The 27,686-nt window shown below is 32.1% G+C and overlaps 1 protein-coding gene across 4 annotated transcripts; it reads right to left on the bottom strand.

The window, feature by feature from the left end:
* Positions 1-708: 708 nt before the first annotated feature.
* Positions 709-27,625, bottom strand: LOC149889541 (uncharacterized). 4 transcript variants are annotated; one of them, XM_090084760.1, is made up of 8 exons: positions 27,533-27,625; positions 23,171-23,216; positions 22,412-22,900; positions 20,412-20,897; positions 2,204-2,443; positions 1,692-1,999; positions 1,027-1,181; positions 709-886 (listed from the first exon to the last, which is right to left on the bottom strand). In XM_090084760.1, exons 1-7 carry the CDS (start codon positions 27,539-27,541, stop codon positions 1,143-1,145), a joined length of 1,617 nt encoding a protein of 538 aa, XP_089940886.1. In that variant the 5' UTR covers positions 27,542-27,625; the 3' UTR covers positions 709-886; positions 1,027-1,142. The 4 variants fall into 4 exon arrangements, with proteins under 4 accessions (XP_089940886.1, XP_089940885.1, XP_089940888.1 ...); XM_090084759.1 differs by having other exon boundaries at positions 717-886; positions 2,162-2,443; XM_090084762.1 differs by having other exon boundaries at positions 717-886; positions 2,162-2,443; positions 23,171-23,247; positions 27,533-27,586.
* Positions 27,626-27,686: the final 61 nt, after the last annotated feature.

Here is a 27,686-nt window from a genome sequence, read left to right as displayed (position 1 = left end):
TTTTCTCATAATAACAGATCTATTTATACATTTCATTTCACCCACTTAAATCTTGTTTAAAATCTGTTTAAAGCAGTCCCAATGTCAGGGACTGCTTTAAACGTCGGGGACTGCTTTAAGTGGAGCATTTTGATTGACAAGGGGGATAATTCGAAACCTTATCATTTAAGTTTCTTTAACAACAATTTAATTTTTGAATTTAAAAATTTATGTATATGTTACAAAGGGGGCATAAGAAGCCCTTCAGAAGGGCTTAGAGGGGGGGGGGGGGGGCATGGTGCGAAAAAGGTTGGGAAACACTGGTTTAAAATTACATTGTATTGTATAACATCACATTCTATTGCATCATGTTTTATTACACAGAATTGTGTGCTAGAATGTTATATTTGTTGTTATTTTTTCTTACCTTCATCATGTTGCTTTTCAATGGGAAAGAAAAACACATGTTTCATAACTTTTAAGACCGGTTTGTCATTAAAGAACTCATACCAATTGATAACTGAAATTACAGTGACATTTTCAATTCCAAATTTAAAGTCATTTTTATTGGCAATATAGGATGTTGATAAGTTTATATAACAGTCAATAAACAGCTTGTCCACCTGAAAAAAAAAAACTTTTAAAAAATACTAAATGATAGAAATGTAAGAAAAAATTACATTATTTATGTTTGTGTAACAATAACAGAATGTAAAGCCAATCCCTCACATGAATAAGAGTAAAATATTTCTCCTCCATAACTTTCATGGAGTTTAAAACAAAACCATCCAATTGTAAACCATTGAAAGTCAACTTTGGTTCATGACGAAGAAAAATATTAACGTTTTCAAGATCATTAACACAGTCTCGACTTGTTGTAATGCTCACTTGACAAAACATCTTATCACTAAAATAATCGTAATCGATTAGACTACACATATGTTAATGAAACTTATAAATTAATTTGATTAGTTTATAACTAATCACAAATACTCCTAACTAATTAGGTTTTAACAAAGAAAATGAAAGCTTAACAAGTGTACTTACACGACTGTATAGTTTGAAAGCAAAGCTACTAAACTGCAATTTTTTTCTGGGCGAAAAATGGTAAATGGGGTTAACGATACCCAAATGCTGTTTGAATTTGAGATTAGAAGCAATGCTCATATAATACGCCCGTTTGTGACTGATAAGTCTCCTATCTAAATATATACACACTTATTTGTTACAAACAACCTTGTGCCAAACATTCTTTTTTAAAATTTTTTAAAAGATACAATGTAAATTAGAGTAACATAAGTTTAGATACGTGAGTGCACTTACAAGAAATCTCTTATTTAAATATTTTTTCAAAGTGAACCAAATTTGATTTTTATTAGAGACTTAATGCTTTAGACATGATTTTTCAGACTTTTCCAAATAATGAAATTAATGATTATCTCCAGCCTCATTTTTTTTTTTTTTTAAGAAAAAAGCTGCTTGATCTCTAAAAGATTCCTGATAAATAATTCCCTGCATTTAAATGTGAAGATTGAAATACGGCTGAAACTTTTTAGATACCTGGGTATTTCAACTAAGTGACACGAATTTACTTTTTTCTTCTTTTAAAAAAACATTTAAAAAAATACACATATTATTCACGTGTTTGTATTAGACACAGGTTTATAAAAGAGCGCATGTTATCTAAAAGGAATTAATTTATCAACAAATACCTTTGCGAACACATCATACAAATTTTCAAATTCTGTATACAATTCGATCCCATAATACGTTTCTTCCAAGTAATTGATTAAGTAAGTCTCGTTATGTCTTTGGAATATTCTGGTGACGAAGGAGGATCTCCTATAGTCAGCTATGTTGGTTATAATAACTCTTCCAGAACGCTTTAAAGGCTCTTCAAGATCATCGATAAAATAAAACAAACTTTTGTCGTTTCCTTCATTAAAAAACCTGATTCTCAAATGAAATGTCACCAGTTCACCGATCAAAAAGCTTGATGAATTTTTAATCACGTATGATACTAAATAAACAAACTGTAAAACTTGAAAATAATAATTATTTTCTAAAATTATTAAGCAAAGTTTAGGCATTTATTTAAAAAAATTCACTGCTAAGCAGATGGAAATTATCCAATTTTTTTATTATTATTCGATTAGTTAGGATAGTTTTTTAAAAACCAAACCGGTGATAAGTTCCCAGCTAATTGAAGCGAGTAGTATCTTACATAAGAGTTCAATGTGTCGGTTGCTAAGAACCGCGGGTGCAACCACAGATTGAAGTAATGATTTTACTGTGCAGTAACACCAAGAAGTATCTCTTGCAGCTCCAATAAGTAATTCTCCAGCAAGAACTTTTTGCCAGCAAAATAAAACGCAGTTTTCGTCGGTTGTGTATTGCCCTCCTCTTAATCTATTACTGTAATATCCAGTAGACCAATTCGGCAAAGTATTAACTGATGTTGAAGCTTAAAGAAATACACTCAGAATTTAGGTAAAAAGAAATTTGAAAAAGAATTTCAACAAGTATTACCGTTCCTCAAATTTTCTTTTAATTGATGTTTTTAGCAGCGTGGATTTTATCGCAGTACCGCGTAGACATAATCACAGTACTGATATTAAAAATCAGAATGGTAAAAAAGTTTTTTGTTACAAAATGGATGCATCTTAAAGACAGCCTTATCGCTATTTTTTTTTATTTTTTTTTGCGAGATTTCGAGAGAGCAAAAAAAAGTTGTATAAACTAATAATTTCAATCGAAACTTCTGTGTCAAAAGTGAAATATTTTACCGAACGGAAAAATTTCTTGTATGTTAAATGTTGGTGATGTGACAGGCAACATTTAAGCACCGTATGTGTAACATATGATATAACTACTACAATATGCGGATTCTGGGACATTGATACTTTTCCATACTTAAGGAATTCAAGATGGCGTCGTGTTTTTAATTTTTTAATTTTTTAATTTCTGCAATCATTTTTGTTGACTTACCTTTTTTGTGTCCTCGTGTTCTAGACCAAAGAGTTGATCATAGTCCATAAATGTAAAGCACGGTTTTAGTTTGTAATGCCCAATAGCCAAGGTGTGAATTCCGTCTTGCAAGATGTGTCTTTTGTCATCGTTAGCGCTGAGTGCGACTTTGTTGATTTCTTCGGTGTAAATGTTATGCTGATGTGATCGGATAACGTTCATAGCTGCAAGCTTTTCATTTCCACTTAATAAGCAGTCTTTATAATCTTGATGAGTGATTTTCTTTTCAACTACGCATTTCTGAATACCTTTGCATTTTTTCTCTTCTTTTTTTTCATTAAAGACCTCATAGGAGTAGAGCTTAGGACGAAGTCCTACAAACTCTTTAATTAGTTTTCCACCAGCCTCGTCTTTGAACATACCGATAATCTTATTATTTAACCCTACTTTAAACCCAACGTTTTCAATAGCAGGATGGTCTTTAGAAAAGTTGCTCGTGTCAAATTTTTCAAGTACATCGTTAGCAATGTCCTGATAAAAATCTTCTGTTTCTATTTCGTAAAACAGAGAGTCAGTATCAGTCATGAGTAATTTCAGCTTATCCCCGTATTTAGGTTTCATGTAGTCGTAGTGGTGTTGAAACAAGAGTGTTTTGCTCAAATCGAGGATGCTCATTCCCAAGTAAACAGGCTTGTCGTAGTAGACAATTGTTCTTTTCATGTGAACCGCAGCAAGGTTTTCATCAAAAATTCTGTTTCGTTCATATCGAGGGCTTTTAGATAATTTTAAGACTTCTTTTCTCGTGGTAACAAGCCTAACATCAACGCGTTTTAGAATATTCTCCATGGTCTTGCCAAAGACAGAGTTATTCATGAGTTTAAAAAATTCTTTATCAGATTCATTTTTAGCCTCGGTTCTTAATCTAGTGTTGAGGTCAATATATTGTTTCATAAAAGTTTCTTCTTCAAAGGTGATACCACGATGAATTTTTGTAATAACTAATCCCATCCGTTCATAGAGTTTTAGGTTTTCATGATGAATGACATATTTCTCCTTGTTGTTTAAAGTAGGGACCAGCTTTTCCACTTTTCCAATAGTTAATCTTTCAGGAGCTAAAGGATAGTCGTTGTGTAAATCGTGTAGACTTTCAGGATAGGTTAAATCGACTTCGAGAATGCAAGGTATGGATTTCCAATTGGAGAGTTCCTCTTCAGTCATCCATCTGAATCCTCTAAAAGGAAGAGGCTTACACATAGCCCATCCATACAAATTGTTAGCGTCTAAATATTGTAGGAATGTAGATGGTTTTGAAGGATTGTAGGAATTGTTCATGTATTTGTTATTAGCAGTTCCATATCGATTGGAGATCATGCTAATTCCACCACGTATACCTTTTTGTATCATGTTGAGCATATTAATATCAGTTAACAATTCCAATTTAATTTTAGTTTTCTTTAACATAGCGTCCCAAGCCAAACCAGGGGATGTGTAATACCAAGCAGGATCAAGACCGTAATGACTGAGACATGTGTTTCTGAAATCTTCAAATGCATCTGCAAGTATCAAGACGTCTGAAATATTATATAATTCGTGATAGTCTTTAAAGGTTTTACATCCAAATTCGCTATAAACGTTTTGAGCATGTGCATAGTCTTTCACTGTTGCTGATTCATCTTTTAGCTTGGAATAGAATGCTTCAATAGGAGGTAATTGCGTTTCAGTGAATTTCTCAATGGAGTTCACCCAGTCATAAGGGTAAATACCTTTTTTCCTTATCAAATTAAACTGTTTTTTTTCTTTATAATGTTCAGCTACGTTTTTGCACTGTTCGTCAGTTAGATTTTTAGCTAGTTTTTCTAAACCGAAGGGTAAGAATCTGATGCTGTCAATAAACCTTAGCTCTTTCATTACTTCCTTTAGTTTACCTTTCTTATCAGTGAATTCTCTCACTTTGATTTTTTTCGAGAAGCTGATATATTTTTCTTCATTGTTGGGTATACAATTGAGCTTTCCACCTAATTTCTTGATGAACAAATGAGCGTCATAACCGGACAAATTATGAAAGACAACAGGAATGAATTTTGGAAGTTTATAATTCAAGTTGCATTTGTTATGAGCAGCTCCTCGATACTTTCCAGTTAAATGACAGTGATCCCACACTTTGTCACTGTTAAGATCTGATTCACAAATATGACATAGAGTTGCAGTCTCAAAATTCTTTTCATCCTCATCCGTTACCACTTTCTTTTTTACTATATCAATCTTGTCGAAAATCTTTATAAGGTCAGCTTCAAGCATGGTTATAAACTTTTGAGCTACGTCATCGTCATCGCTTTCTGCTGTGTACATAACTGGTTTTTCTTTGTAAAGGCTGTCGTCAAAGCATTTGATGTAATAGCAGAAGGAGCTTGGAACGTGCTTTTGATATTGATTGGTGTATGACTCTTTCGAATTTGGGGTGCAAGTGCTGATAGGCTTTGTGAAACTTTCAAAGTCTGCGTATACGATGTACGGAACCCTCATAGACTTGCTATAGTTTTTAAATTCAACAGTTGCTCCTTCTTTAGGAAGTTCGATTCTTACTGGAGCGTTATTATAGCAGTCTTCTCGATGTTTTTGGAGCTTTTCTTCCTGGTCATAACCTTGCAGACAATTTCGGCAATAATGTTGTTTTCTTTTACCTTTTGATGTTTGTGAAGATAATAACCGACTCAAACTTTTAATGAGACAGTAATGGTCAGTGTCGTCGTTTGAAATAAACAACAAATCAACACAGTGCTTTCGATCTGTAAAATCAGATACTCGCAAAGGGTAAAGTTTTTCATTTTCATACCCAAAGACGTTCACGCTAATGTCAGGATTATTTTTCTCAAACTTATCGATTTTATTAAGCTTAACAGGAAACTCTATTCCATCCCAATTCAGCTCTTCTGATTTTAGAACCAAGTCTTCATCGATTCTTTCGTTATGCGTATTTTTTAAATTCAACGCTCGAGCGATTGACCATTTAAAGCATTGATCATCCTTGTTTTCCATGTTGATGATCGCCTTTTTGTCTTTCAGCTCTTTAGGCAGCTCCATATAGGAAGAACCGCTGATAGGTTCATAAGCAGTAAAGTTAATGTCCATCCTTATAATCTTAGACAGGATACTATTAGATCCTAAAGCATTGTATTTAGCACTACTTTCCAAGACTTTTTCTTCCATTTCGCTTATGAGCGTTCTTACATCTGTAGCTGCTAGAACAATCTCTGATCTTGATGAAAAGCTTGCTTCCCGAGTCACTTCTTCACCAGTCATCATGCTTACAGATTTCATTTTACACGTTAAAATAATTCTTACTCTGGTGTTTCTTTCCACTTCCATGGTTTGAATAGCAGACTCTCTTACCAAATTAAAAAAGGATGCAATGTCTTGGTATCGAGAAGAAGGTGTGTAAGAAAATTGTCTCACAGAACTCTCCGCTGAATGTTCAGTCATTTTAAACTTTACTTTAATTGGTTTTACCACAGGTTGTTTTACAGCAGGTTGTTTATACTCTGTTTTTGATACAAGCGATTTGATAGACTTTATCTTTTCATCGATTTTGTTCACTGCTTCGCTTACCTGATTCTTGACTACTTCGGGAACGTAAGGCTCCACCCATTCTTTAACATCATTTAACTTAGTTTTAACATAGGACGTCACACTTTTTGTAACTCTCGTCAGAGTTGAAAATAAACCAGGTCTTGGTGCTGGAACCGGTCTAGGTGTCATGACAGGCGATGAATCTAAAACAGGTTCGTCAAGGATAGGCCTTTGCAAATGAGCTGGTTTTGGAGCAATAGGAGGCTTTACCATAGGTCTTGGTGGAATGATTGCTGGTTTCGGAGCAATAGGAGGTTTTACTACAGGTCTTTCAGGACTAACAACAAGTCTTACTTTTGCAGGCTTTATTGAAACTTTTGTCGGCTTAACAGAAACTTTTACAGCTGGCTTAACAAACCTAACCACAGTAGACCTTTCATTAGTATGCAAAGGTCTTGCCTCAGTCGTTCGTCTACGAAAAGAAGCAGGAGCAGATACAACTCTAGGTGGCTGCAAAGCCATTAAAAGTTCTCCTTTTCTCATTTTAGAGTAACCTCTTATTTTTTGCTCTTTAGCAATTTCTTTTAATTCTTTCACAGTTTTACTTTCCATTTTTATTACGGAAAGATTTTTGTTTAAGCCACTTTCATTTTTTTGCTTTTTAGCATCAGTTTTATCACCCATTTTATTAATGGAAAGAAATTTTTTTTCGATGCATTCAATTTTTTGCTCTTTAGCATTTAAATCTGGTTTTGAAGAATAGATACTCATTTTTATTATACCAAGATTTTCTTTAAGTCAATTCAATTTTTTAAATCTTGGCACACTTTCAGCATATTTTCTTCTTCGAAAAGTTTTTACCGTTTTTTAATTCTCCCGTGAAAAGAATTAAAAAATTATTTAGAAAGACGTGAATACATATTTTTAATCTCTCTAATATTTTCAGTGATTATACGACATTTATTACGTCCGCTAGCATTTAGCTTCCAATTTGTTCCGATCAGGAATTTATTACGCAGATAAATGTCTTCTTTTATAATTCTGATCACTTCTTCAAAAGGTGCTACTTCAACCATTTCTTTGAAAATGATTCGATGTTCCTTTGGAAGTTTTCTTACGTTTTTTAGAAATTTAAGCAAACTTTTTGATTTAGCCGTATCAGAAGTTGACTCAAAGCTATCATCAAGAGCATTTAAAAGATCATCCTTTTGCATGCTTTCCATCTTTTTTTATTTATGCCAAGAATTTTATTTAAGTCAATTTTTTAACATGCTAAAAGTTAAAAAAATCAATTTTGCTGCTTTTTACGTTTTTCAAGCTTTTCAGAATTTAAAAATTCAATCTTGATTCCATCATCCACCTTTCCATCTCGACGCTCTAAATATCTCCATCCACGTCCAGTCCCTGCCATCGCTTTGTAAAGAGACTTGTATTCAGTCACCTCACCTGTTTCAATGTTGGTTATTCTCACAGTGATAGGCTTTTTCTTAACTAAACTAAGCCATTCCCATTTTGGATCAACAGGTTTTTTTTCTTTTGGAGGAGGCTTTACTTTTTTTTCTTTTGCTCTTTCCAAAATCTCATCTTTACTGATCAAATTATTTTCAACCGCAAGCATCATCAACGTTATTAAATCTTCTGCTGTTTTACTAACGCCGTTTTCATTCAACAAATTTTTCAAATACGATGTTGTATATCTCATTTTTATTATACCAAGATTTTTTTTAAGTCAATTCAAAAATCATGATTCTTTAGAATACTCTCCAATGACTGGTCTTGTGTTTTTTATTGCTTTCACAAGCTCATCCTTTTTCATTTCCGAGTAACCTTTTATCGCATGGCTTTTACCTAATTCACGCAATTCTTTTACCGTTTTGCTATCCGTTTTTATTCAGATAAAAAACTAATAAACAGCAGTCATGTTGGTTCCATCTGAAACAAATTTAAGCAGTTTGTCAGAAATAACCACTGCAAAAATAATGGTATTTGCAATAGTTGAAGTTCGAAATTTAAGGTTTACCACTAATTCAGCTGTTTCCGACGTCATTCTTTCTTTTTGCTTGCTGATATCCACAAAGAACAACGGATATAATTTTATATATTCAAGCAAGCTTAACCCAGATTGACAAACAAGTTCATTTGTACCGTAATATTTATCATCAAAAGAGAACGCATCTGAATAAGCCATGACCACTCTCTTTTCTCCAAAATTCAAGTCGTAATTGTAATTTGGATACTTTATTCCATTAACAGTCACGTAAAAATTGCTAACATCACAATGGTCAAATAGTGATGGATTAACTGTTTGACTGGAATTTCTGTTTGTCTGAAGTCCGAACAAGATAAATCTTGGAATGCTTTTGTCAGTGACTCTTCCAAGCGACCAGGTAAATTCTGTTTGACCGGCTGGAATAAGCTGTCTTTCACATTTGTTTGATTTATAAGCCACTTGAATGGGAATTTTTTGAGCTATTAAATTCATGAAATCAGTCTTTTTCGAAATATCCAATTCAACGCGAGGCATATAAAGTCTGAATTTTTTAAGGTTGATCATTCCTCCACTAACGCTCTCCGCTCTATAAATCGCATCATCACATTCTTTCTTTGTAAAGGTGATGGTATGCCTAAACCCATAAACAACTTTGTCATAGGTTTCGCAAAATCCAAAAATGTGTTTCAACGGAATTTTAAACGAAAAAGCTCCAACGGATGTAGTGTCTGCAAACAAGTGGTCTCGTCTAACATTGAATCCTGAATTTCCAACAAGATTTGACGTATCCATATACCACATCTGTTTTAATCCATCAGCAAACTGAAATCCATAAGGATATTTCATCAATCCAAGTATGGTGGTGGCTGGACCTGGATACATCACTCTTTCCACTTGCTCTCCCGACAAGTCATAAGTCACATCATTAAACAAATACATCAAAGCGTTGTTCACCAGTGCAATGTTGTCTTTAGCATCGTAAAAGGTTCCATCGCTCTTTTTCAACACTCCTTCAATAAGAATGTAAGCCTCTGATGGTACTGTTTGAATCGATTGACAGTCAATCTCAAAAGTAATCGTGCCTGAAGAATTTAAATCGAGATTGGTTGGAAGGTACTCAAAAAAATCAACTTTTTCAATACCAATATCATACTCTGGGTTCTCAGTAACTCTTAATCGCTCAGTACTTATCATTTTTTATATAATAAAAAAATTATTTAATTCATTTAAATGTCTCTCATTGCAAGACATTGCAAGTTTATAACAAGTCATCGCAATAGAATGCTATCTTCATACTATTTTCATGCCCTGCCCCATTTTCACCAGGTCTTGAATTCGAATCGCGTTCTTTTTAGACATTTTCTTAATTTGAATAGATGAACCAGTCTTTAATTTTTCAATGGTCTTTTTACCTTTATCAATAGCCACGTCTTTAGCAGCGGAGATGGCTGAAAGGGCTAACTCTGTCCCAGCAGATTTTGCAGCTGTAATCGCTTCTTGCCCAATTTTGCTTGATGCAGCATTTTTAAGCAAATTCACTGTTGCTTTTGATACACTTGACGCAGCTGCTCTTTTTATGAAATTTTTAATCATGTCTACAATACCACCTCCACCAACAACGTTCTTTTTCACATATCTTCTTTTGTTCACAATGAGCATTTTTTTAAATAAAACAATTTTTTTTAAATAATTTTATCAATAGCCTTCATTAACGATTTATATTCCTCTTTATTAATCTCTCCTTGTCTCAACAGCTCATCGCAAATAGCAACAGCCTCGTTTCTTGAAGCCGTGTTTCCAGCATGCCAAGCAGCTATACTCAATTCAAGCTTTTCCACCAACGCATTAGGATCGCTTGGAAGAATAATGACACCGCGACCTTTTTTACCTTTTTCAATACGCATCATTTTTTCCCAAATAGGAGCAATAAGTTGTTGATACTTTGGTCTTCTTGATGATTTCGGTTTATGCGGTTGCGAATCAGATCTTATAGCATCACTGTCCATTAAAATTTTTTCATAATTTTGCAAATCTTCATCGGTATAGCTCTTTGGTATTGTTAATTCAGTCATCAGTTCCCAAAGACCTTTTGTTCCATTATACTTTTCTTCACCGACAATGATATCATTTCCATCTATTTCAACCTCCATTTTTCCAATGTACATTTTATCTCCAACTTTGTTCACTTCAAAAGGCATTTTGGATACAAATTTTCCTTTAAGCATCTTTTCATTGCTCTCAATGATAGGTTTAAATAGCTTGCTCACATCAGCTTGAAAATTCGTATCTGAAATGTTGTCATTCACGCTGTTCTGATAAATCCTCTTTCGTCTATCATTAATTTCTTTCACAATTTCATCCCTTTTATTCAGGTCTTGTATTTTAAAGAAAAACATCTTTTTAAAATACGTGGAAAAAAAACATAAATTGGTTTTTACGACTACGTTGATCCTTTCTTAAACAAATTGTTAAACGTTTGAATCGCGTCTTCTCGTCCTTTTTGGATCAAGTTTTCTTTAGTAACTTCATCTATCCCCTTTTTGGTTTTGGTTCGTATTTCCTCCATCAAGGATTTAAATTTTTGAAGCTCATCAATAATCAATTGAAACTCTGAATCGTTTATTTTTCCATCCATCAACGCTTTGGAAATGTGCTCGCTAATCGTATTCAATTTCGACTCTGCCAACACTTTGATCTTTTCATGCTTCTCTGCTTTTAATGCTAGTTTTTTGTTGACTTGTCCTCCTACAATGGATAAAAACCCCATTCCAATAGCCACACCTTCACACGCAATTGCAACAGGGGTAGCAGCGATGGTTGATAAAAGACCAATTCCAGTCACACCCAAAGCAATGCATAAGGTTTGGATTGTATTATCTACATTAGAAATGATCCTAAACACGCGATGGTACTTTTTGCTTAGATGAACTCGCTTTGCTTTTTCACTCTCTATCTCTTTCTGAATCTCGCTTATTTTATGAAGCCTATAAACATGCCCTTCATCTACAGGAGCTGATGGAAGAACTGGATAAAGTTTTTCATTCAATATTTCCATTTTTTATTAATAAAAAAAACTATTTTAAATCAATATAGTTAATCTTGCAAAGTTTTTCTCCTTTTTTAACGGTGACTTCCTTGTTGTTATAATTGTGTATGGTTATAAATATCTCATCCACAGACTCGGAAAAAATAGCATCGTTTTTGAAATAATTCAATTGGTTGCTTATTTTATTCATCAAAGTGACGACAGCAATTCCTTTGTCTAATTGTAAACCTACAGACAACGATATCTGCTTGTGAGATACAGGAGGAAATTTAATGTCTTGTTGAGCAAAAATCTCATATTGTTTGTTAACGTTGAAATAAGGTGGATGATCTAACGTTTTCGTAGACACAATAATGTTGTTTGGTTTTCTTTCCTCCAACTCTCTAACCCTCTCTTCCAAAATTTTTAATTGCAAATCCAAACTATGAACTTCTGCTGAGGCAACATTTCTAAAAAACTTGTGAGGAGCATGCATTTTACATATTAAAAATAAATTTTTTAGATCATTTTATTCTTTATATGTGAGGAATAAAATGATTATCGTTTTAAGCAGCAGAAGCACACACTCTATATTCATCCTTTTTAAAACCTTCAATCAACGCCTCAATCTTTAATCTATTTCTTTTCTCCTCCTCATCATTGATGTAAATGATAAAGTTGTTTCCACCCGTTTCATTACGCATATCTTCTAACAATTCATTATATATATAATCATCATATTCATTTTGTTCTTCAACACTCATCGAATTGTAATCTAAAACTATAGTATCATTGTAAGGTCCATTGTAAGGTAAATCTTCAGGATCAACATCTTCTGAACTAGGCAAACTAAATACAGCAGCTTCGTCTAAAACATTAAAATCATCATCGCTTAAATAATATCTTTCCATAAATTCTTGCGTAAATTTTTCAGTATATTCTTCCATAAATTGTTCATAAATTTCTTCTATTTCATAAGTAAATTCATCTCTCTCTATCAACTCTAACGCATATTCTTCAAGACTAGTAATTTCTTCCGGCGTTGGAGGTTCTATCCTTTCATTCATTGCATTTAGCCGTTCTATCATCGCACGCTGATTTTCTGACATACTCATTGTTATTTTTTATATGAAAAGAAATTTATTTAACTCAAAATTCAAATTTTTTTTCTTATCATACAAAAACAGCGTGTCTATTTTTGCAAACTTAACAATTCATTATTATCTACCCATGAATTAAACGAGTCTGGATATCCTAACCATTTGACTAACGACTTGCTCTTGGTTTTGCGAATGATTTTTTCAATTCTAAATATGTCTTGATTGGTCTTTTGCATCTCCTGCTCGTAAAATGTACCTTGAATTTCTTCACCGTTAGCATCAGCGATTTTATACGTGGGTGGATTCGTATACTGAACATTTGACACGGTAAAAACCTCTTCAGTCCATCTCGGTGTATACCCCTTTTCAAAATGAGACTTCTTTTTTACAATTCGCACTTGATCACCCATGGAAAATTTTGGTTTTGCTGGTAATGTTTGATCCTTTCCATACAGACTCCACCAGACCCTACCTTTATTCTTTTCATCGCTAGCTTCCACTGGTGTCATTTTAATAGAAGAGTGCTTTGTGTTGTTGTAATTTTTCACCATCTCATCTAATACGTCGATGTATTTATTAGTGTTGTTAGCTGAAAAATATTTAAACATTCTCTCTTTCATTGTTCTATTCCATCGTTCAACAACAGAACTTTTTTCTTCATTTTCAGTGGAATACAGTTGCACACCCAACGCTCTCACATGTCTGTTGTAAAACTCTTTTCCTTTGTCTACCCACAATTTGACGCATTTTCTTTCTGTGAAAATCTTTTTCAACGCTTCAGCCACTTCAAGACCTGTTTTGCTTTTTAACGGAACAATCCATCCATACTTTGAAAACACGTCGATCACCATGAGCAAATATTTTACCCCGTTGTTGAATTTTGAAAACGATTGCATGTCAACCAAATCAGCAGCCCATATCTCATCAATGTCGTTCACAATCACTTTTCTTTTCTTAAAATGATGAATCACCGGTTTATGAAGCTCCTCTGCAAGTTGATCCGTCCATTTCAAATCACTCACACCCAATCCGAATTTAGCTTTGGCTTTGATGATGGGTTCGATGATTTTTCGCTCGCTTATTTCTCTCTGAGTAGGGTTTGGAATGGAGTTCATTTCTTCAAGCATCATTCGATCTGCTAAATTTCTGTTTTGCTTGTCGTTAAAATACTTGTAAGCTAAATCGTGGTGATATGCAGCATTGTCTACTCTATCCACCGGTTTGCTCCACTCTTGATACATGTCTGTGGAAGTAAGCCTTTTGTCTAAATTGGTACCAGGTCCTGCAAAGTTCATCCCTGGAATGTGCATTTCTCCTGGAAACTTTGCCCATGGAAGCTTTATTTTTTTTGAAAAATTGTTGATCGATTCTACCAAGTCTCCTCCACTAAGCGCATGCGCAGAAACAAACTTGCATTTACCTCTTCCGCAGACGACACAAGCTCCTTTGACTATATGCTTGTTGTTTTTTGTGATCTCGTTTTTCAAGTGAATGGTTTCAGTCTCTCTTCTACACTTAACACAGTACATTTTTTAACATATATAAAAACTTTTTTAATATAAAAAATATGGAAGTGATGAAATTGTCGTGTAAAATTGGGAAAACCAAAAGAAACAACAGCAAGCTTTTACCGAGAAGCATTCGAGGAATCATCGTTGGAAAGTCTGGATACGGAAAAACAACGTTGCTGCTCAATTTACTTTTAAGACCTGGATGGCTAGATTACAATCATTTGCAAGTGTTTGGAAAATCTCTTTTTCAACCGGAATACAAAATACTCAAAAGCTCGTTCGAAAATAAACTTCCTAAAAAGGATATTGTTGATTTGTTAACGGATGATGTACAAGACGAAATGGAAAAATTGAATTTAATCCATGAAGATGTTATTAACGATCTTTCAAAAAAATATTCCAACAATGATGATATGGAATGTCAATTTTTCGAAACAGCAGACGATGTACCTGAACCTGAAGATCTTGATTCATCCAAAAACAATTTAATGATCTTTGACGATTTGCAATTGACTAATCAAAACAAATGTGAAAAATACTACATCCGAGGAAGGCACTCTAACGTCGACTGCTTTTACCTCGCTCAAAACTATTTCGAGATTCCAAGACATACCATTAGAGAAAATGCTAACTTTATTTGTCTCTTTAAACAAGACCAAAAAAGCGTTAATCACATTTATCAAGATCACGTTTCCTGTGATATGAAAATAGAAGATTTTAAAGCCTTTTGCAATCATTGCTGGAATGAACCTCACGGATTTGCTGTCATTGATCTCTCTTCTAAAAAGAACGAGGGAAAGTACCGAAGCGGGTTTGATGATTTTTTATTTTTCTAAAACAATTTAAAAAATAATTATTATTTTAAAAATGACAGGTATAATCATCGGTGTAGATGGAAAATCAAGTGTTATCACTACTGAATTTTTGGATAAAATCGTTTTTGACGAAGGAAAAAGTTATGAAATGGCTTTTCTCGGTCTTGAGACTTACAACAGCATTCCAAATGTAAACAGTAAAAACAATTCTTTCAAATACAGCATGGACAATGGAGCTCATTGGGAGAACATTAACATTCCATCAGGAAGCTATGACATTAAAGACATCAACAATTATTTACAAAAGACCGTCTCAAACACAATAAAAAATTATGCGTCTCAAAGCGCTAGCTACGTCACAGCAAATAAAATCAGCTACTCTCCCGATAACATAAAAATCGGATCCAATTTAAGCACTTTAAAATCAACCATCACACTTGGAATGAATTATTTGATGGATTTGAACGTGGAAAACAGCATCGCATCAGTTTTAGGGTTTACTAAAAGAAAATTAAATTCCAATTCCGAATACGAGTCGGATCAAATCGTTAGAATTTCAAGCATTAGCACCATCAGAATCGTTAACAACGTTATCGGATCATCCTATATTAATGGAACCCAACTCAATTGCATTTACTCCTTTTATCCAAATGTTAGTCCTGGCTATAAAATCATTGAGAGACCAATGCATTTGATTTATCTTCCTGTTAAACTGTTTGAAATTTCAACAATGGTTACTCGCATCATTGATCAGAATGGAGATTTGGTTGATTTTCGTGGAGAGGATATTGCAATACGATATCATATTCGAGAAGTGAAATAAATAATTTTTAATACATAAAAAATGAGCAATTATCAAAATATCAAAATTAATATCTCGCAGAGCCAATCTGATAAAATTAAAAAAGCCATTCAAGACAAAACCGATACTAGCATTAAGCTTTCTCATCAAGACTTGAACGGTAAACATGTTCTCGCTATCACTAATGCGCAATTGAATAAAATTAGAAAAGCGTATGAAGCTGGTAAAGGAGTCACACTCAAACTGAGCAGAAAACAATTATCATACAACTCGAAAGTTGAAGGTGGATTTATCGGAGCTCTTTTACCGTTATTAGGTATGATAGGCAGCACTCTTGCTACAAGAGTAGTCCCAGCTCTAGCTACTGGATTGTTAGCAGGTGTAGGCTCTTCTGCCGGTTCTGCTATGGTTGATAAAATTGCTGGAAGAGGTCTTTTTTACATGAGCAAAAATGGGAAAGGAATGAAGATAAAAACTTTAGGTGGAGAAGGATTGTTTATCACCCCATGGACTAAAAATGTTTACGGTGATGGACTCTTCATTAAAACTGGAAAAGGCTATCAATCTGCTGGAGCTGGATTATTACTCGGACCTAACTCACCCTTTAATAGTATACCCTTTTTAGGTGCTATTCTATGAAAATCGCTTGTTAAAAAATTCGGATAAACTTTTTAAGAAATTAAAAAAAAATGATCGACTTTCAATGGATTAATGTAGAAGGAATTGTTTTACCTAATGAAGCTTTAACTAACTTTCAATTGATAAAGGCTGCTAAACAGTTAAAATTAAAAAACTTTCAAGGTGTGTTTGTTAGGGATGAGTTACCAAAAAAGCCAATGAAAAAAGAATGTGGAATCGTGAATACGGGAGATTCAAGCACTGGTGGATTTCATTGGGTCTGTTGGTATAAAGACGGAGACAAAAAATACAGTTTTGACTCTTATGCCCAGCCTCCTCTTGTCGAGCTCGTTGACTATTTGAAAAGCTCTGTTTATTATAACAGCGAGAGAGTTCAGTTTGGTGATACGTCTTATTGTGGTCATTTGTGTCTTTACATCTTAAAAAAATTGAATGAAGGTCTTGACTTTCAAGAAGTTATCAATACCTTGTGGTGAAATTTTTAAAGAATAAATTTTTTTTAAAAATAACAAACCATGAACGTTATCCGATCACATCAGCATAACATTTACACCGAAGAAATCAACAAAGTCGCACTCAGCGCTAACGATGACAAAAGACACATCTTGCAAGACGGAATTCACACCTTGGCTATTGGGCATTACAAACTAAAACCGTGCTTTACATTTATGGACTATGATCAACTCTTTGGTCTAGAACACGAGGACACAAAAAAGGTAAGTCAACAAAAATGATTGCAGAAATTAAAAAATTAAAAAATTAAAAACACGACGCCATCTTGAATTCCTTAAGTATGGAAAAGTATCAATGTCCCAGAATCCGCATATTGTAGTAGTGATATATACTTAGTTTCTTCAACAAAAAAAAATTGATATTCTTTAACGATAAATTTTAAACCCAATCTGAAAAAGTAGGTTTTTTAAATAAAATTAAAACCATTTAATCTTTATCATTTTTGATTTTACTTTCATTTGATAAACCTATTTATTGTTTTACGTATACATAGTTGCTTGTATTATTGAAAAATAAACGAATCTCATTGAAAAAACAAAGAAAGAAAGAAGAGGTTGAATAAGAGGTTAAACTAAGTGCAGATGAGAATAGATACCTTCATGCAAAAATGCCAATTACAATTCGATAGCAAAATCGTTGCAAATACATCCATACACCGTTAGTCGTGTTATTCAACGTTTTTCTCAAACAAAATTGATCAAACGCAAATCTGGTGGTGGAAGAAAGGAAGGTTTTAAAGATATAAAACTAGTTAGAAAACTGGTTAACAGTTTTAAGAATAACCCAAGCCTTTCACTCAGGGAACGCGCAAAAATATATGGAGTTTCTCATAGTTTCGTTGCAAAAGTTAGAAACAAACATGGTTTTCATTCTTTCAAAGCACAAAAAGTGCCCAACCGTTCTGAAACCCAACAAAAAAGTGCAAGAACCCGCGGCAGAAAGTTGTATGACAATTTTATTTCTAAAAATTTGTGTTTTATTGAAGATGATGAAACTTATATCAAGTACGATCATCAACAAACTCCTGGTGCTGTTTATTATATTGCCAAATATAGAGGAAAAGCAGATAAGAAATTTAAATACACAAAATATGACAAGCTCGCTAAAAAAGCTTTGATTTGGCAAGCTATTTGCAGTTGTGGCAAAAAATCAGGACCTTATATTTCTGAGTCCACACTTTCTGGTCAAATATATGTTAAAGAATGTTTACAAAAACGCCTTTTACCTCTCATTAAATCACACAATAACAGACCTGTGTTCTGGCCTGATTTAGCATCAATTCATTATTGTAGACTAGCTATGGAATGGTATAAAAAGAATAATGTGAAATTTGTGCCTAAAACAGAAAATCCTCAAAACTGCCCAGAATTGAGAGTTATTGAAAAGTACTGGGCTATTATTAAAAGAAAAATGAAAAAAACAAAAAAGCTTTGCAGAAAAATTAAAGATATTAAAATATCATTTAAAAAAGCATCAAATAGTTTTGATTCTTATTCTGTGCGCAAGCATATGGGTACCACTAAAGCAAAAGCTCGAAATTTTATTAGATTCCCACAGGAATAATTAATTTTTTTTTAATGTTTGATCTTCTTATATTATTGTATTAAAATTATTAATTAGTTCGAAATAAAAATTGAGGAGTACTTTTTTTTAGTTGTTTTTCTACTTTCACATTTATTTCGTGTACACGCTTTATTATAGCAAGCACTTGTTGAATATAGCGAAAAAATGTGTTTATTTGTATTTAAAATGTATTTATAAAACATTTTATTTAAATTTTATTTAAAAGTATGGAACTTGATTAAAGTTACTATTTTCTTTCAAACAATGTTTATAAATTTGGTTTTATGAACTTTTGGTTTTAGCTAGAGTTATGACTCCCACTCAAACTATGAAATAAGAACCACCATTATCAAAATTAGTGCCTTAGGCAGTTGTGTGCCTCGTCATATTAATGTAGTAAGTAAAACAAGGGGAGCCTTAAATACCTTTGAAGTTGTTACAGCTCCCAGACGAAATACCTGGGGTGTTTCCGATTTTGGATAAATTAAACAGGGAAAAGCATTATTTTGGTTTTTTGAACCATTCCTGCCACACTTATGACTTGATTAACCTCAAACTCTCTTTTCGGATGGCCTTGGATCTCATCACATTATTGAATTAATTGATTTAGCTATGAAGAATCTCATCATTATAGCTGAAATGCTAGCACAAACATCCCATTGACTTCTACCTTGTTATTGGAGTGTATTTGGTACAATGGATTTGGTGCCAATGATATTTTTCCATTCTTTCACAATTCCACCAGAAGCTAATCTATAAACAATCTTTATGAAACAAATGGCTACGCCTAAAGCTACACACAAAAAAAATCATTAATTGAATATGAAGCATATTGATAATCCATTTTTGGAAAACCTCTACTGACCCAGCCACATAAGAACCAATTCAAATGGATAAATCTTCTGCAGGAAGTAATACACTGATAGATTTTTGGGTAGAAACTAATTATGTAGAGAAAAAAGTGACTAATGCATTTTGTGGTGATTTGAACATGCCCATTATGATAGTTAATGTAGATAATTGTTATAGCAGTTATAGTGCTGTTTCACAAATCAATTTAATTGATATTTTGAAATCTGCTTTGACAAAACAACAGCACCAATTTTTTTTATTTTGTTTTGATAAAAGATTCAAGATTGAAAGTGATGAAACGTTTTTGGTATGGAAAAATTTTTATCTCCTGTATTAACAACTCTTCCAAATAATCAAGGAGCAATTCTTCACAGCTTATGTTTTAGATCACATCCTGAGGACAAAGATAGTGATATAATGTTATACCCAAAAAAGATTTTACTGTCTACTGCAAAAAATATGGTGGGCAATCAAAATATTTCATCTTGACATTTAAAGAAACTCAAAAAGATTCAAGAGGTTAAGTATAAAATAGTGTCTAAAGAAAAGGAATAGGTCAAGGAATTGGTGTGAAGCAATTCAATAAAAATTAAAGGAAAAGGAATAGCTCACTTAGCAGAAAGCTCAGATTTCTCAGAAGCGGCTGCTGAAGAATAACTGCGTATTATCTTATTTAATAAAAGTTATATATAATAAAAGAGAACCAAAAAAAGACGGTACAAACAGCTCTTGCAAACATTGTGGAATAATGTTGTAATCATGAGAACTATGAGGCAATAAATGGGGTTGTTAAAGATGAAGACTTTGATTCGTATGTTTGCTTTAGTTAGTTTTTAATCTGCTGTTGAGTATTTTATTAGAGTCTGGTTTTATGTTGAATAACTGTAAATTTTAAAAGTGTAAACTTTGAAAAAGCAATCAAAGTAATTCTTAAAGAAAAAGCGCGAAACGCATGGAAATAGCATTAAAAAAGGGTTTTGCAGATCACTGCCTCTTTTTTTAGAATTTATTGAAGAAAAATATTGCAGTTTTTTACGGCTGTTTTTAACAAGCATCAAAAGTTAAAATGGATCACAACAATTCTTTACCTGCTATTGCATTTGTGATAATGAAGTTTCGAATATATCCGGGTTGTACTGGGAACCATGGACTACTCAAGTAAACTTTAACGTTTTCAAACTCTCTTGCATTGTTGTTTACAATTTCATATACTCGTGTTTCGTCTATTTCAATGAAGAAAATATAGTTATTTTCAAAATATATTTGAGTTATTTTAATTTTTGTCCAATTTAATAGCGGCATAGACATCTCAATTGGTGAAGAATAATTCCAATCGCTATTAATAGCTGAATACACCGAAACAAACGTATCTGCTTCAATTAATAGTAATGGAGTTATAGAACCGTATAAGCCATCACCTTCCCCATTAGTTAAATGGACGACACAGGTTGAATCATTTAGGAATTGAGTTGGTTTTATTTCAAATGATAGCTGATATTCTTTAGGAAGTTTATTGAGAACTGCAACCAAACGGTTTTGAACTAAACTTGTTTCTTCTGTGATGTAAAAGTTGTCTAATAAAACAGTGAAAAAACTTGTTCATATTCTAGGAACTGTAATAAAGAATTAAATATGTTAAATGTAGAATTCATACTAATATTGGGTTGTTCTAAAAGTCATTTCGTTTTTTTTTGGTGAAAATGAAGATTTTTGTGGTGAAAATGAAGATTTTTGTGGTGAAAATGAAGATTTTTGTGGTGAAAATGAAGATTTTTTTGGCAAAATTGAAGATTTTTTTGAGTGTGTAAACATTTTATAAATTACATACTCTCCTTTTTGGTCGAAAAACTTTTTGCCATCTTGCAGACACAAGATTGGATTCCACCTTTATAAAGCTTATGATCTTTGGAGGCAAAAAACTAGTCTAAGTGAAGGCAAAAAACTAGTCTGAAGGTGCCAAATCTGGAGATTGTGGTGGTTGTGGTAGTATATCACATTCAAGCTACAAAAACTTTTGGCCAGTAACCAAACTTGTATGAGATCTTGCATTACGTTGGTAAAACACTTTACCTTTTCGATTGATCAATTCTGGCCTTTTCTGTTTGAGTGAATTATTCACTTTGTCCAGCTGATCACAGTACACTTCAGAATTAACCATGGTATAGTTTGGTTAAAGCTCAAAAAAACGATTCCCTTAAAATCCAACCAAACAGATAGAATCGTTTATTTTTGGTGAATATCGGCTTTCGAAGTGGTTTGAGCTGGTTCATCTTTTTTACTTCATTATCTCTTGTGCTTAACATTTTTGTAAACAACCCATTTCTCGTCAATAGTAATCATTCGCTTCAAAAATGGATTATTTTCTTGACGTTTGAGAAGTAAATCATTGTTAATACAACTAAGCAAATTTCGTTCTTTAAGAATATAAGGAACTTATATTTTAAGTTTTGAAATAAAACCAAAAGTTTCTCTTGATTATAAACGGTCGAACTCAATAAATTTAATCTTTCAGTTATCTCACGAGTTGTTATCAAACAGTTTGCACTTATCAATGCCTTTATTTTGCCTTCATCAAAGAACCTTTCAGAATGTGTTGCATCTTCAACATCGGAACGTAATTTAACTGACCAATTTTGGGATTGTCGTTCTGTCAATACATCTTCTCCATACACATCAGATAACTTTTGCTTTGCTTGAGCTGCATTTTTATCTTTTCAATAGTAAAAGAGTAACATTTGCCGAAAATACTTTGGATTTTTCATCTTTAATTTCAACTTTTCATCTTGGACACCAAAGAAAAACTATTTTAAGAGTCAAACAAATCTTTTAACAAACAAGCCCTGCTATATCAGCTGTCTAAATATATAATGGTTACGCGGCTTAAGTATGAAGTTGGGTGAGAAAAAATAAGACCGGGTCGTATTTTTTTTTTTGGGAAAAAACGAAATTACTTTTTTAACAACCCAATAGAGAAATTACACAAAACAATGGTAGTTAACTTCATTTAAAAATGAACAATAGCTGTTAACTTCATTAAAAAATTTTAATCTAAAAACAAAACTAGAAATAAATATTTTTATAGTACTACCTACAACAGCATTGGTAATATACAGATTCTTAATAAAGCCTGGTTGTATATCATACCATGGATCGCTCAAATATACCTTGACATTCTCAAATGCTCTTCGATCGCTGTTTAGAGCTGTCAACACGTTTACTTCCCCAACATAAAGTGAAGTAGTGTATTGATTATTAACAACCGTTTGAGTTAATTTTATTTTTGTCCATTTCATTATTGGTAAGATATCTGCTGTTGCGTAATACTGAGAAAGGTCACCACTTATAGACAAACTAAAATGTAGTTGATGATTTTTATTAACCCAGATTCCGTATATTCTGTCTCCTAAAGTTGAGCTATCCGTATTGAGGGTTAAATGTATGATGCACGCAAAAGGTTGATCGCTGTAAGCTGTTGGTTTGATTTCGAACGATATTTCATATTCGTAAGGAAGAGTAGTAAGAATTGTTAACAACTGACTTCTTTGTATTTGAACATCTTCCTTTATGTAGATCAGCTCTATAAAATATACTAAGTATTTCATCTATTTTTATTTCTTCTTTTATTTCTCTTACTAGATTTTTTTTCTACTTTTATCTTTATCTCCATTTTTATTTCTATTTCTATGTTTATTTTTATTCTTATTTGAGAGAAGTTATTTTCATTATTTTATTTTATAAAAAAATAGTATTAAACTCAACATCAAAAAAACACAATAAAGTTCAAATTATCAGAATCTTACAAATAACGTTGTAATAATTGGTGCTGATCAAAAAAGTTGTAACTTACTGCATCTTCCAAGACATAATAGAAACAGAGCAAGCAGCTTGTTGACCTGTAAAAAGCAGTTTCGTTAAGTTTAATACCTGTAATTATTAATATAATATTAACATAATTAAAGTTACTAAAACTTTGTAAACGAACCTTGTCAAAGGTTTTATTGTTTGCGCTTGTTTATTATACAGTGGTGGAAAAAATAATAAATACCTGACCAACACACTTTGAATAATTCATTTTATTCTCAGCAATTGATGATAATTTTTATAACGTTTTTTTAATTTTTATAATGTTTAGTTTTAATACATATGAAGACTCCACGGGAAGAAACGGCAGGGTCACATTTTTTAATTTTGAGATAAATCATTATTAAACTTTTAAACCTTTATAAGTTTCGAAGTTTTAGGAAAATTTAGAAAAACTTTAAATATGCATCAAATCATTTATTTGATTTGAATTCAAATACAAAATATGCTATTATGGTTAGTAAAGCTAGAAAGTGTAAAAAGTCAAAACTTTCAAAATGTGACCCTGCCGTTTCTTCCCGTGGAGTCTTCATATATCTTAAAAAAATTATCAATTTCTCTTTGATTTTTCTCATGTAACTAACAATTTCTCTTTGATTTTTCTTATGTAACTAACAATTATGTTTAAAGTAGCTTGAACTTTAGTGGAAAAAATGATTAATACAGAAATAGTTTGATTTCATTTTGAGAAAAATCAAGAAAGTTCAATATTTATATAATACATAGTTAAAATAAATAATAAAATAATAAACAACAGAAACAACTTTATTTTTTTATCTTCGCAAAAAGGTATGTTATTGCTTTATACATTACCTACAACAATTAGTTAATATTTTGTTGCATGTCCTTTACTTTTCTTAACTTCAATAAGACTATTGGGCGTGCTGTTGACCAATTTTTGGCATGTTGATAATGGAATAGCATACCATGATGCTTTTACAGCCTCCCACAGATCCTTTTTGTTCATAGGCTTTTGTTTTGCTATCGCAACTCTTACAATTTTCCATAAATTTTCTATTGGATTTCAATCTAGCGATTGTGCTAGCCAATCCAATTGTTTAATACTATCATTTTGGAACCAGCGATAGAAGCCATATGGTTTGAATTGTTACCTTGTTGAAACATCCAAAGCAATGGCATGTTTTCTTCAGCATCCGGAAGCATTTTTTCTTGAAGTATATTAACATAAATTTCAGCTGTCATAGTGTCTGTTATTAAGTAAATAGGACCATTACCAGATGACGAGAAACATCTCAGACCACAATGCATCCACCACTAAGTTTTACAGTTTTTTTAGTGTAATGTGGGTCAAATTTTTTATTTGATGGTAAAAGTATTAATTTTAGATTCGTCTGCGCACAAAACGAAGCCCCGTTTCTTATTTTTCCAAGACAAAACTCTTTTCTGGCTTTTAGATGTCATTTTTTAAAATAAAAGTACACTTCTAGGTGATCCTAAAAATAAATTTACTTCAACTAAACGTCCTATAATCGTAAAACGTTAGGTTATATTTAACTCTAATCTTTTTTAATAGTGTTGCTGGAGATAAACGGATCCTATCTAGCATCATGAATAATAAATCTATCTTCTCGGTAATTTGTTTTTCTTTTGCGACCTCTAGGTTCCACACTTCTTTGTGGTTTTAAAGTGTTTTGAACCATTCCAACAGAACGCTCAGTTACTCTTGAAATCTCTCTATATAAATTTCCACTCTTTTTATGTAGTGTTGTTACGACTTTGAAATTATTCGACTGTCGACTAAATCGATTAATGTATTTTTCAAAGTCGACTAAAATCGACTAATACATTTTGAAAATCGACTAAGTCGACTAAAAGTTGATTTAGTCGAAATATTTGAATAAAAAATTTTATTATAGTCATATACTTTAATGTTGCTTGACAGTTTGTTTATTTGAATAAACAAAATATATGAAACGGAAATTACAATCACAAAGAAAAGAAAAAAAGCACGGATGGGCATTTCATATCTCTTTTTTATAACAACTAAAGCAAAAAATTAACAAAAAATTTAATTAATAAAAAACAGTGGCGTAGATAGGTGGGGGCAGAGGAACGGCTAACCTTTTTTTGTGGTGACAGATTTATAAAACATTTTCGCATCCTTAACTGAGTAGGGTAGGGCGGGGCTAGTTGAACATAGGGGCAAGTTGGGAAACTAAAATATCTCAAAAACTACGCATCAAATGACAAAACATCTAATGGATGAAAGATAGGTATATATAATGGTAATAAAATGCGCATCAAATGGTTGTTGGATGGCGGTCAAGTGAGATGCACGGGCACTTTTTCGATTTTGGACCAAAAAAAAAAAAAAATTTTTTTTTGCTATTTTTCTTTTAGATTCTTAAAAAAAACATTTATCTGGCATCACTTAAGTGTTGATATTTTACCCATTTATTTGACTTTCGATTATGCTAAGCCATTTTTCCCAAAGTATTATAGCTCTTTTTATAACCTCGCTTTTGTGTCACCTATTCTAGGCATGGTAAGTTGAGAAGGTTTGAAAAAAATTAATTAATAAAACGGTATTATTGGATACGGAGAAACAAATTTCGCTTGGTAAACATTTTAAGGTCCATAAACACTTTTAAATTAAGCATTGTTAAATACTCGTAATAATTTAAAATAATATCTGAAACCCTTTTTTTTTTTAAATATGTAAATGTGATTTAAAACTATAAAATTTTTGCTTCTTTTTAATTTTTAATACTTAAATATTACTTAGTAAATAATATGTATAAATCAAAAGTTCAGAAAAAAAATTATAACTTTCTAACGTTATTTTTATTTTACCCTACACAGCTGCTCGACTTACCCAGGTGGGGAAGGTTGAGCAGCTCGGTAAACTTTAGGGAATATTTTCTCAAACAAATTTAAAAACGCTTTTTTTCCTTAAGCAGTTTTTAGCAGATAAAATTTTATTTCTAATAGTGAAAAAATTATGTAAATCCGACGTACCTTTTAAGAGATCTATTAGATTTAGTAAAAATTACTCACCTAGCCCCGCCCTACCCTACCCTACCATAACACATAATTTAACGTTTTGTTTTGAAAAGCATCAACTGGTCATCATAATGAGAAAAAGGAAACATATTAATGAAGTGGTGGTACATACAGTAATTAAGAGTTAAGTTTATGTGATACAGCAAATTAGGTTCAATGTTCAGATATTTTGGTTAAATTAAAAAAACCGCTTTGAATGATATTCAAACGCACGGCTCAATCTTTGAATGATATTCAAACGCACGGCTCAATCTACAAATAAATTATCTTTACAAGAAAAACTATTTACAAAGATACCTCTTTACTAGTTGGTTAGCATCATAACAATATTAAAGATTGATAAAATTAAATCAAGTGAAAAAATAGAAATAAGGATATTAGGATAAAATCCCGATTAAATCGACTTTTAGTCGATTAGTAGGAAACCCAAAGTCGATTAAATCGACTATTCGATTTTTCAAAGTCAACTAATTTCGACTTTCAACTAGTCGACTTTTAGTCGATTTAGTCAAAGTCGATAACAACACTATTTTTAAGTCTTTAAAATACTAATTGCTCAGCCGAGGTGCGATGTGACTTTCTTCTCATAACATATTAAGTTATCCTATGCCTATAATATTACGCAGTCAAACAAATATTCTAAAAGCAATTGCATTTGAAACAAAGGAAGATAGAAATTAACTATTTCTGCATTAATTATTTTTTCTACTAATTTTCCAGGTATTTTAAACATAATTGTTAGTTAAATAAGAAAAATCAAAGAGAACTTAGTAATTTTTTTAAAGATATATGTGGTAACATTAAAAATTGCAAAAGTTAAAAAATGTTACATAAACTGTCATCAATTGCAGAGAATAAAATGTATTTTTCTAAATGTGCTGGTCACGTATTTATTATTTTATCCACCACTGAATTTTTGACTTTTTTAAAGTCAAAAATTCAGTGGTGGATAAAATAATAAATACGTGAATTTTTATTCGTCGCAAATGTGGCTATTGCTTTTTCAGTTGCGAAAGTGTTTTTTACTTAACTATAGGAAAGATTTTAAATTTCTGATTCAATAACTTGTTAACGATTCACGTGAGATACCTTATATTGCAACATGTAAGACCTCATATCGCAACATGGAATACTTCATATTTATCATAACAAATAATCGTAACGAATAAAATTATCATAACAAATTTTTTTTTAATTTTCAAAAAACTTTTTATAGTTAAAAATCTTTCTCATGGCAAAAAAACAATAAGATCATATGACAATAAGATTCATATGACAATAAAATTTATATGACAATAAATACCAATAAAACATTAAACTTAACCTCTTTCATTGAGTCGTTAGAAAATGAATTTTGTAAAACTTCGCGCTGCTAAAAGATGGCTAGAGTTATTACTTTATATTTTTAGCAGTATATTTAAATATTCAACTATATATAATTAATTATTTTTGAAAATATTGCTAAATATAAATTAGTA

The sequence above is a fragment of the Hydra viridissima genome, unplaced genomic scaffold, assembly GCF_058129835.1.
Source record: "Hydra viridissima isolate aposymbiotic clone 2 unplaced genomic scaffold, HvirCarnegie_v1 scaffold_4, whole genome shotgun sequence".
Classification (NCBI taxonomy): domain Eukaryota; kingdom Metazoa; phylum Cnidaria; class Hydrozoa; order Anthoathecata; family Hydridae; genus Hydra; species Hydra viridissima.
Note: the sequence above shows the minus strand (reverse complement) of the source record. Positions and strands in the feature narration are given on the sequence as shown.